Genomic DNA, 12,606 nt, shown 5'->3' with positions numbered 1-12,606 from the left:
TGTTCATTTCCATCTTATAAGGAGGAGGGGGGATATTCAACATTTAGAGAATTGGCCTGATTCACAACGGTACCCTTTAGTCCTTTGTAACAAGGAAGATAAAGTAGTTTTCCTGTTTTGAATTTTTCTAAATTTCCGTCCTTTTCTCTGCTGCATAAAACCGCATTATTTTAGATCTAATCGATGAAAACAGGGCCCACTTGCAACTATTTAAAAAGACTCTGTCGTCATTGATTTGGGTTGCTCCGGGTGCAATTTGATAAAGTTAATTGAAGGGATGTGACCTTCATTTAAGGAGGGACATGTCCGATTCCCAACCCAAGGTCTCCCTTCAAACCTTTGTCTGATACTTGATGTGGAAGACAAGCGTGGATTTTTAGCGTGAAACGTTGTAACTTTGGTAATTCCTTCGTTGTTTTCTTGCAGCAGAAATACGGAAGTTAGTTTTGTTGAGAAACCAAAATTGTAAATAATTAGCTTTTATTTCTATCCTGGTCAGACAAAGGTTTAAGGGGTACGAGGGTGTATCGTACATGCCTCTGGTAACGAATTTGGTCTGTTAATGTTCCGCACACTACAGACCCTGAGACCAATATTTAGTTTTCAAGAACTGACTCTTTATAAAGTTGAAGGAAAGGAGAAGTTACAATAAACTTTAAATTTTCAGCTTACGGCCAAATTGAGGATAAACTTTCTTTACATTTTAACACAAGAATTGATGTGAAGCTTCATACTAGAAGTAAAAATATCTATCTATCTTTACTACAAAACCTTTCAACAGATTAAAGTTGATAAAAATAGATTAAAGTTGATAAAAAATACATTAAAGTTGATAGAAAATAGATTAAAGTTGATGAAAAATAATTTAAAGTTGATAAAAAATAGATTAAATTTGATAAAAAATAGATTAAAGTTGAAAAAACAAGTTTAAAGTTGATAATAATACATTAAAGTTGATATAAAATAGATTTAATTTGAGAAAAAATAGATTAAAGTTGAAAAAACTAGTTCAAAGTTGATAAAACTAGTTCAAAGTTGATAAAAAATAGATTAAAGTTGATAAAAAATAGATTAAAGTTGATAAAAAATAGATTAAAGTTGATAAAAAATATTCCAAAACTAACGATTTCGTTCAGCTTATTTTGAAGTTTTGAGACATAAACAAGCAGAAATGAAAGGAATGAGATTTTCCAAAAACTCAAAATTTCTAAGCCTTGTATCCTTGCAACCTGATAATGTAAACCGTTACTATTTCAACTAAGACTTTTTGATCCAACATAATTTATTGTTTGAAATATTAAAGGTCTGCGACATCCAGTTTCAAAGATAAAAAGGAATTATAAAATCAGAGTTTGTTGCAAAAACTCAATTCCTTTGGAGGAGAACATAAAACAAAATGAAAGGGACTATTAATGTATTTTGAAGTGACCTCACATTTAAAAAAGAGGGGTATGTCAGCTTCACAAGGGTACCCTTTTTCTGACTAATAAAGTGAAGATATCGTTGATTTTCTTGCATGAAAAGTGTTAAAGGAACTGAGTTTTAGCCACAAATTCTGATTTTCAAATCACTATATCTTTGCAAACTGATGTGTTTACCTTTGATATTTCAAACTATCATTATTTGATCTAAAATAATTCATAGTTTGAAATATTTAAGGTCTCCGACATTGAAATGCAAAGATATAGGGATAAGAAAATCAAAGTTAGTGACAAAAACTCAATTCCTTTAATCCATTTTCTCACATTGTTTCCACAGTAAGAAATCAGTCACTTTTAAAGAGAAAACCACTATTTGAACAAATGGAGTTGTAAAAATAAAAGCAGAATCAATAATTATTTTTGCTTAAAAGGTTCAAAGGGTACCATTGTGTATCGAACATTCAACTCTATATATGGAGAATTGTATATTTGTATTGCATATGCCGTGGATAAATTTTTAAAAAATCTCTATATTTGATTCAAAGTAGGAAATACTTAATCCTTCATTTGGCTGACAGTGACATCATTATTATTTTTAGAATTCTATTATTGAATATAAAACTAATAATTTAAAGAAAAGAATATAATGATTTTTGAAAAAAAGATTTTTTTCAAAACTTACTCGTTTTTGCATAGAAACCTAATGAATATTTTCTTGTATAGAACCTAGTGATTTTTGGATACCTAAATATTTTTATATGGACATTTAGTGATTTTAATAGAAACCTACTGATTTTAATATAGAAACTTGGTGATCCCAACATATAGATTTAAATATTCAATAAAATTAAATTTAATTGGTTTTAACCGATCCTTTAAGATACACTATTTATTCGATTTATTTACAAACTACATTAAAATAGAGAAAAAGTGTACATCTGCTTGGCACCTCGCTCAGTTCTCCCTGGCTCCTAAAAAAAAGTGAAATGTTTTCCCGTTGCACTTTAACCAGTAAAGAAAATGAAATTATTGATAACAAAATAACACCATGCTTGAGATGCAAATTAAAAACAGCTAACTAAAAATTAGCTTACCTAACTTAATGCCAATATTCTGCGGTCACGTCATCTCCTCAAAATCCCAAATGAGTTTCCAAATTTACTCAACAAAAAACTAGAAAATGAAGGTAGTCTCTCTGTTGTTGTTAATACAGGAGTTGAAGTTATTACAGGTAATGCTGTTGTTAATGCAGGAGTTGAAGTTATTACTGGTAATGCTGTTGTTAATACAGGAGTTGAAGATGTTACTGGTAATGCTGTTGTTAATACAGGAGTTGAAGTTGTTACTGGTAATTCTGTTGTTAATACAGGTGTTGAAGTTGTTACTGGTAATGCTGTTGTTAATACAGTTGTTGAAGTTGTTACTGGTAATGCTGTTGTAGACACCACACTTTGAATGAGTTGTTGAATTGTTGAATCTGAATTTGCTTCATTAAAGCTAAAAGGTAATGTTGACTCTGAAGATATTGGAAGCCTTCTAGAGGCAAAATTGGAGAAATCAGAGAAAACTGTGTTAATCCTACTGTTACTGATACTATTGCTATTTAATCCTTGTGTGAAGTTGTTAACTGTTGAATTGAGGTTGTTTGCGGCAGCAATTCTGAGTGAGTTTTGATTTTCAGTCAGTTTGTTTTGATCTTCTATAGCATTCAAGAGAAGCTCAGAAAAATATAAATTTGATTCATTTTCATCAGTTGCTGGTGGTTGGTTAATTGGGATATTGCCTTGCACTGGACGTTGAACATTGTCATTTTCTGGCATATCATCTAAATCATTAGCCTTTATTAGTGGTTCTTCTGTAACACCAATCTGAATTGATTCAGTGACTGTTATTTGTTCACCATTTTCAAATCCCACAGTTGACTCCATGTTGTCCAAAGTTGTAGCTATTGTTGTATCAAAGAATTCATCAGGAAGAAAAAGAACTGGGATAAGTGCATCAAAGAGAGATATTTTTTCATCAAGAAGCATCACTTTTTGGGTAGAAGTGAAAGATCTTACAGTTGTTGATTTAGGTAATGAACTATTTATCGGGAGGGGAGGTTGTACAACTGTTTTATTTGTATATAGGTTTTCCAAAGCTGAGGTAGGTGGATCCACCGTAAAACTCAGATCAGGAAGAAGTTCTTCAATATTAGGAGTTGTTTCTCTTCTATCTCTTTGAGTAGTAGTAACTCCTTCTTGTAAGGTAGAATTTATATTCAATAGTAAATCAACTATATCAATATTTGAAGTAAAATCAGGAATCAGGTTTTCTTCTGTAGAAGGGACAACTGAAATAAGGACTTTAGAAGGCTTATTTACTGTGTTTGTTGAAATCTTCATATTTTCTTCTGAATCAATATCTATGGCTAGATCAGGGATAAGATTTTCTATAGCATTATTAGTTGTGGCTAGAACTTCAATTTGATTTTCGGATCCAGTTCCAGAAAGGACTTCTGCAGTGTTGTTTACTGAGCTAGTTGGGATCTTCATAATTTCTCCTATGTCAATATCTAAGGCTAGATCAGGAATAAGATCTTCTTTAGCAGGAGTAGCTGTGGCTAGAACTTCAATTTGGTTTTCTGTTTTAATTTCATCTAAAATATCAACATCTAAGATTAAATCAGGAATCAGGGTATTTTCAGTAGAAGAGACTATATCTATTGCCAAATCAGGAATTAGATTATCTTCATTATCCGGTGTGGTTAATATTTCAGAGAGGTTAACTATCATGGTTCCACTGTTTCTTTCAGTTGTGGCATAAATATCATTATCATTGACTTGATTATCTTTCTCATCTATCAATGTTTGAATCACATTAGAAAATTCAGGATCTGATTCAAACCCGTCTATGGTTGTTGGCACCCCACTATTTTCAATATCAATATCTACTGCTAGACCAGGAATAAGATTATCTTCTTTGGCAAATGCAGCTGTGGATGAAACTCCTGATGGTGTAATGGTATTAAGACTTATTTTTTCAGTAGAGCTGATTTTGTTGATCAGATTGTCTTCCTTCTCAAAAATTATCTGAATCCCATTTACAAATTCAGGATCTGATTCAAAGCCATCTGTTGTTGTTTTTAAATCTTTATCTTCTAATTCTTTGTTTAAGGTCAGATTTGGATTATTATCAAAAAATCCAGGCAAAAGATTGTTTATTTTAGTCTGGTTACTTTTCTCTTCCAGGAGTATTTGAATCCCACCAGCAAAGTCTGGATTTGACTCAAATCCATCTGTTGTTGTTTGGAATTCTCCTATATCCATATTTAAGGCTAGGTCAGAGACATGACTATCTTCTGTAGTAGTTGCATCTGTGTTTAATATTTCCAACGGATTTATTACCAAAGTAAACATATCTGTAGAGGTGTTGATCTGATCATTTTTCTCATCCAACAACGTTTGAATCACATCAGAAAAGTCAGGATCTACCTCTAATCCATCTGTTGTTGTTTGAAAATTTACATCCTCTAAGGCTAGATCAGGAATTAAAGTATCTTTTTCAATATTTCTTGCTGTAGTTAGATCTTCTACTCCAGTAGCTAAAATGTTCCTTTCTGTAGAAGATATCCTGTCTTTTGTTGTTGAAAATTCCATATCAACAATGCCTATTGCCAAATCAGGAATAAGATTATCTTCTTCAATGTTTACTGGCAAGGTTAAGACTTCTGATGGATTCAAAGTCATAGTGACCCTGTTTTGTTCAGTAGAGGTATCAATGGTAATATTGATCTGATTTTGTTCTTCTAAAATTGTCTGAAGAACATCTGATAAGCTAAGGTATGATTCAAACCCATTAGTTGTTGTTAGAAATCCCATATTATCGATGTCAGTGCCTAAAACTAAATCAGGGTTTAAACCTGCACCTTCAGTATTTAAAGTGTTTCTTGTCGTAGTTGAATTTATCAAGACTAGATCAGTTTGATTATTTATCTCATCCAGTATCGTTTGAATGCCTTTAGAAAATTCAATGTATGATTCAAACCCATCTGTTGTTGTGGGAATTGGTGATTCACTTGTCAAAGAAGAAAATGTTGTTGTACTCATACTAGCTACAGAGTCATTTTCTATATCAGAGATTTTGTTTTCCTTTTCTATTTCTTCAAGTACTTTCTGGAGAATATTTTCAAATTCAGAATAAGATTCAAACCCATCTGATGACTCCAAGGTTGTATTAGTTTTTGATGAGGAATCAGGAATCTCATTATCAACTCTATTTATAATAGGTTCTAAACCAATAGAAAGTTCAGGAATCAAGTCTTTATCTCTTATTGAATTGGTAAACCCATTGAGAGGAGTCATGTCAAGGCTTGAAATTGTTTTTGGTTTGTCTGAAGTCACAGCAAGCTCTGGAATGAGGTCTCCATCTTTATCAGAGAAGATTTTAATTTCTGTATTTAGATTTGCTGTAAATGCTTGATCATCATTTAGCAAAGTCTGTAGTGATGATGTCCTAATATTATCATCAAAGAGTTTACTGTCTAATGCTAAATCTGGGATTGAATTACCCAAATCCAATATTGAGGTTACTGCTCCTGCTTCTGGTTCTGAGATAATTGTAGTGGTAGTTAACATAGATTCTGGAGCTTGTGTGTTTAGCATGTTGCTCATTGTGCTTTCTGCAGAAGTTCCTGTTAAAAGGGAACTACTTGAAATTTCAGGTAATAATGTTGTTGAATCAAAGTTTCTATCATTTGTTAATGTTTCGTTCCTATTTAGTGCATTGAGTATTGCTAAAAGGGAGTTTGCAAATTCAAAGTCTGATTCAAAGCCATCCAGGGCGTTCAAATCTTCAGCTAAAATTGTTGTTGGAAAATTTGTAGTGGTAGAGGTGTCTATATCATTATTACCTGTGGAAACAGGTTCTCTGTTAGAATCTAAATCTACTTCAAGCTTGGGTTTAAGATTGTCTAATGAACTTGTAGTTTGGGTTTTAGGTCTTTCAGATGATGATATAGCTTCCTTATTAAAGTCAATGTCTATTTCAAGTTCAGGGATAAGAATATTTTTGAAAGTTGTTGATCTGATTGTATCAACATTTACTTCGTTAAAGTCTATTTCCGTATCTGGTTCAAGATGTACAGTTGATGATTCTGATGTTTGATTGACAGGTAATTTAGATGTTGACATTGATTCTTCATTCAAATCAATGTCTACTCCTAGCTCAGGGACAAGAATATTGTTGTTAGGTTTGAAGGTTGTTGAAACAATTATAGCAGTAGGTTCTTGGTTATCGCTTAAATCTATTTCGAGCTCTGGTTCAAGATAATCTGACAAATTTGTAGTTCCAAGATCAGGAACTAGAATATCATTGTTTGAGATAGTAGCAATATTTTCCTCTTTAATGGTTAAGTCTATTTCTAGTTCTGGTTCAAGATATATAGTTGAGCTAGCAGTAAATAATTCTGTTTGGGTAGCAGGTTTTTTAGAGGTTGAAATAAATTCTTCATTTAAATCAATGTCAATTCCAAGTTCAGGGATAAGCATATCATTGTTAGAGTTGGAGGTTGTTGATCTCAATGTAACTGCATGTTCTTGGTTATCACTTAAATTTATTTCAAGTTCTGGTTCAAGATATACTGTTGAACTTGTTGTAGATGATTCTGTTGTTTGTTCAGAAGGCAATACAGACATTGGCAAAGGGACTTCATTTACTTCAATGTTTATTCCAAGTTCAGGGACAAAATTATCATCATTAGAGTTGGTAGTTGTTGATCTAATTGCAGTAATATTTTCTAGGTTGAAGTTTAATTCTATCTCAAGTTCGTTTGAACTTGTACTTGTTGACTTTGTAGTTTTTATAACAGGAACTTTAGACGAAGGCATTGATTCTTCATCAAAATCTATGTTCATTCCAAGTTCAGGGATCAAAATCTCATCCTTACTGCTGGAAATTTCTGGAATTTTAGTGGTTAACAAACTTACTCTATTAAGATCTAAATCTATTCCAAGTTCAGGAACAAGAAAATCCTCATTAAGGTTAGTACTTGATTCTATAAACGCTGTTGTACCTTTATTTGTAGTTGATTCAACCATAGATGTTGATCTTACAGTTGGGAGAAAAAGGGGGGGTAAGTTGGTTTCTGGGAAAACAAAGTCAGTATTATTTGATACAGTTGAGCCTACGTTTCCAAAGACTGTTACATTAAATATAGATGGTGGAGTGACTACCAAGGATTCTGTTGCTGACTCCACAGGTAACATATTTGAAGTCATTCCTGAGAAACTAAATGTTGTTATTGGTATTGTTAAAGTTGATTGTAGGGTAGTTGTAGATGGTACTTGTGAGGTTGGCAGAAAAAGAGGAGGAAGATTTGCTGTTGAAAAGCTAAGCATACTTTGGGTTGTGTCTTGGCTTGTTTCCTTTTCAGTTAAGCCTAGAGGTTTTGCTGTGGAAGAGGTTTCATCTGTGAATATATTCTCCTGTTTATCATTGAAATCTTCTAAATCTAAAGTAAAATCTGGAATCAAATCTTCAACTATAGTTGTAGAACTTTTGACTGCACTTGATTGTGTGGATGATGTTTTAAAGGTTTGAGCAGTGTCAAATATGTCTACAGACAGCTCAGGAGTTAAGAATTCATCATTTAGTGGTTTAAAAGTTGTTTCCAAGTTTGACCCTGAAGAGTTAGGCATAAACGTAGCTGGAGAAGCATCTGATGGAACGGTTGTAGTTGTGAGGTTTGAAATGTTTGTTCCTAAAAGTTCAGATGTTGTTGAGACAGGAAAAGTAGTAAAATTTAAAATTGCCTGATCGTTCAGTTCTTTCAAAATGGCCAGGAGAGCATTGGCAAATGCAAGATCGGGTTCAAAGCCATCTATGGGAATTCTAGATGTTGTGGATTCTTCAGTGGTGGAAAAGTTCAAGGCAAGACTGGTAGTTGTGGGAATTTCAGTTGTTGGTTTAAATTCGTCCAAGTTATCAAGATCAATCCCAAGCTCTGGTTCTAAAGGTTCAGGTGAAAAATTTATAGCAGTTGATTCTGTAGGCTTGCTGGTGGTAAAGAAGTCTGTGATTGTCAAACTTTCAGTTGCATTTTGTGTAGATTGTGTAGATACTTGTAGTATGGGGGTTAATGTTTTATTCAAAAGAAAAAGGGGAGGTAGGGTTGTCTCTATAAAAACTATCTCTGAAGATGTTGATGATGTTGTTGATCCCGCAGAACTTATTAAGGTTGGAAGTGGAGTCTTTTGTGTAAAGTTATAAAAACCTGGCAATGGTGGAATAACTGTTGAACTAAATATAATGGACTGATTTACTTCAGGTTTAGGTGAACTTGTGGGTTGGAATGATGTTGGAATAAAAAGTGGAGGGAGATCATCATCAATGAAAATGATGGAATCTTCTGTTTCCAATTCTAAAGGTACAGATGTTACCATAATGGTACTTTGCTGAGTAGAAGATGTTCCTGTTGATAATTTAGGTGCATCTGATAATGGTTTTAAAGATACTGGAGTTCCTTGTGTTGAATTCTCAGTTGGTTCTGATATTGTAGGTTTACTGCTGGTCACATTTAGAGGTTCAAATGAAAATGCTTGTTCTTGGGTCAAAGCATCCCCAGTGTCTGCTTCCATTGAAAGGTCTGTAACTGTTATTGGAGTTACGGCTTCTGAACTTGATGTAACTTCAGATGGGCCAGGGAATGTACTAGACATTTGTATAATGTCATCTGTTATTTCCAACTCAATTTCAAGCTGTGGGATTAGAGATTCTTCTGTGAAACCAACTGTAGTTGACAAATTTGACATAGATAAGAATGAATTTGTGGATCCTTCAAAAGATGAGGTTGACACTGTTGTTACAGAAGGTGATGACAATGATGTTGTTCTTATTATGGGGTCAGATGTTGATATTGACGATGACATTAGTATTGAAGAAGTTTGAAACTGAGAATATTCCGGGAGTGGGGGAATTTCAGAAGAAATAAATGGGATTTCAGTTAAATTTCCTGAGGCAAATGAGATGTCTGTTACAGGAATAACTTCAGGAGACACAGTCATGGCACTAGATGTAAAAAAAGTTGTGGTTCCATCAAATGATGAAGTTGATTTTGTTGTTACAGCTGGTGATGTGGATGTTGTTGATTCAGTTATTGATATTGAAGATGACATTGGCGTTGAAGAAGTTTGGAACTGAGAATATTCTGGGAGTGGAATTTCAGAAGAAATAAATGGGATTTCAGTTAAATCTTCTGAGGCAAAAAGGATGTCTGTTGCAGGAACAACTTCAGGAGACACAGCCATGGCACTTGATGTAAAAAAAGTTGGGTTAGCTGTTGAAGTAGTCAAAGTTATTGGCATGATTTCATTTTTTATTTCCAATTCAATTTCAAGATCAGGGATAAGAGATTCTGCTGATAGTAATGAAGTTGTGGTTCCATCAAATGATGAAGCTGATTTTGTTGTTTCAGACTGGGATGTAGATGTTGCCGGGTCAGATGTTGATATTGAAGATGACACTGGTATTGCAGAAGTTTGAAATGGAGAATATTCTGAAAGTGAGGGAATTTCAAAAGAACTTAATGTTAATGTATTTGAATCATCTGGGGCAATTAGGATGTCAGTTACAGGGATTATTTCGGGAGAAAAAGCCATAGTGCTAGATGTAATTACAGTTGGGTTAGATGTTGAATCAGGCAAAGGTATTGAAATAAGTTCATCCTTTATTTCCAACCCAATTTCAAGATCTGGGATTAGAGATTCTGCTGATAAGAATGAAGTTGTCAATTCATCAAAAGGTAAAGTTGATTTTAGAGATGATGATGTAGATGTTGTTGTTCCTATTATGGGCACAGATGTTGACAAAGAAGATGAGGTTGGTATTGTAGAAGTTTGAAACTGGGAGTATTCCATTCCAAGCTCTGGGATGAGAGATTCTGATGTAGAGGTAGTTATATAGGAAATATTAGACATAGAGAAGATTGCTTCATTGACGTTCGAAGTTGATTTAGTAGGTGGAGATCCATCAGTTTCCCCTGAGGGAGAGTTTGATATCTCTACTGATGCATCAGTTGGCAATGTAGGTATTAATGATATGGATGATTCTGTGGTTTTTGGTCCAAGAGTTCCCAGCAGAAATATATATGATGTTTGTAAGGTTGATAATGTTACAGTAACAGGGGGTTTGTTAAAGGTAGCCTGCGTAGGGCTTATAGTTGATGATGATGTAATAGATGAAGTAAATACATCTAAACTAGATGTTTGTGTAGTAAATGTGGGAACTGAATACTCAGGCAGGTACTCATCATGCATCTGAGAAGAGATTTCTTGATAATGAGAAAAAAACTGACATAATGGGGATATTTTAACCTTTTTTTGACTGGGGTACTTAAAACCCTGTTTATTTGGGCCGGAGAATGAGGGGAGTCAAATTTATAGATTTTTTGTATCATCAAGATGATCTGCCTGATTTTCGAGAAAATTGGGCTCAATCGTAGAACTTTCATTGTGAAGATTATTCAATACTTCTTTCTCCTGTAATGTTATCTTTAAATGTAAAAATATGTCAACCTGTGATAAACAAGCAGAAGACTTAAACTGCTGTAAAATGAATAAATAAAAATAAAACATTCCTGATATTTTGTCTTTCTTTGTGTAAGATCAATCACTTGATCTGCAATCCCATTGTCAAGATACTGTTTGAAGGCGTTCATTAGAATTTAAGAAAACCATTTAATTTAAGGACTAGAAAATTGGTGTAGGAATGTCTTAATCAAAAAAATTAAAAATTTAAATCAAATCAAAATATGTTGAAACATTAAAACTCAAAGTACTTAATGAACATTTTGAATAAGAACCTTCCCATAAGGATAAATCCATTGTTTGATGATTCATGATCCAGGTGATTATGATGATACAGCTGATCATTGGATAGAAGTAAATTTGGTTCTTCATGTTTAGAATTGGCAGGAATATTTTGGATAGGAAGATGCTTGTAAGAGTCGTCGACAACTTGACTGCTCGTTTTCAACCCATTAGATTCACTTGAAGGGTCAGTAGTATGTTTTCCAGGTTTGAGGTTTTCTTGGAAAATTAATTGATATATTGGTTGGTATTCTGGAATATTTTCTTCTGATTGTATTCCATAGTTTAATTGGTCATTTTCAGGTGACAAAAATGGTTTCTCATCTTCATCTGAAACCCCTGCTTCTGTGTCAAAGATCAGGTTGCTTTCAGTCGTCATTCTTTCAGGAATATCACTTTTAATCTCTTCAGATGTTTCATGATTAACTATCTGATTCTCTTCAGCTGTTCCAGGATTCACTATCTGATTCTCTTCAGCTGTTCCAAGATTAACTATCTGATTCTCTTCAGCTGTTCCAAGATTAACTATCTGATTCTCTTCAGCTGATCCAGGATTCCCTATCTGATTCTCTTCAGATGTTTCATGATTAACTATCTGATTCTCTTGAGCTGTTCCAGGATTCACTATCTGATTCTCTTCAGCTGTTCCAAGATTAACTATCTGATTCTCTTGAGCTGTTCCAAGATTAACTATCTGATTCTCTTCAGCTGTTCCAAGATTAACTATCTGATTCTCTTCAGCTGTTCCAAGATTAACTATCTGATTCACTTCAGCTGTTCCAACATTAACTATCTGATTATCTTCAGCTGTTCCAAGATTAAATATCTGATTCTCTCCAGTTGTCACTGTTCCAAGATTAACTGATTCTGGTTCCGAATTAAAAATATTATTCTGGTAATCTGATATTCCTGATCCAAGACTGGAGATTGAATTCCACAAGATTGTTTGTGGCTCTGGAGAAGGTTTGTACACAACTACGTTCGTGTATTCAGGATTTTTGACATCAGGGCTACTCTCACTGAACCAATAAATTCATGATAAATATTGATTCAAGATTTGGAAAAAATGGATTTTTTTATATTAGACCTGATGTTTGGTGAGCTAATTATAGGCCTCCAGGGTTCACCACAGCATTTAGAAAAGTCAACAACAACAAAAAATAAAGATAAAAATTCATGCAAAATTAAAAGGCTATTTTACATGCTATATATCTACAAGAAACATAAGGAAAATGGTAGATGCTAGCAGAAAAATGGGCATGAGAAAAATGACACACAAAAATCACCCCGATGGTTTTTTTGTCAAATGGTTTATATATTAAAGAATAGAAATATTATTG

The 12,606-nt window shown here is 33.5% G+C and overlaps 1 protein-coding gene across 3 annotated transcripts in view; it reads right to left on the bottom strand.

The window, feature by feature from the left end:
- Positions 1–2,258: 2,258 nt before the first annotated feature.
- The window catches only part of LOC111702053 (uncharacterized threonine-rich GPI-anchored glycoprotein PJ4664.02), a 45,371-nt gene continuing 35,023 nt past the window's right edge, over positions 2,259–12,606 (bottom strand). For 2 of the 3 annotated variants that reach the window (XM_023473607.1, XM_023473608.1), the window contains one exon: positions 2,259–2,392. In XM_023473607.1, the coding sequence (XP_023329375.1) occupies positions 2,376–2,392 (17 nt within the window). In that variant the 3' untranslated portion in view covers positions 2,259–2,375. Of the gene's footprint in view, positions 2,393–2,515; positions 11,007–12,606 lie in introns of those variants that run through there. The other variant, XM_023473606.1, reaches the window with a different exon arrangement.

This window comes from Eurytemora carolleeae, unplaced genomic scaffold (genome assembly GCF_000591075.1).
Source record: "Eurytemora carolleeae unplaced genomic scaffold, Eaff_2.0 scaffold446, whole genome shotgun sequence".
NCBI classification, from domain to species: domain Eukaryota; kingdom Metazoa; phylum Arthropoda; class Copepoda; order Calanoida; family Temoridae; genus Eurytemora; species Eurytemora carolleeae.
The sequence above is the reverse complement of the archived record's forward strand: the minus strand, read 5'-3'. Positions and strand labels throughout refer to the sequence as shown.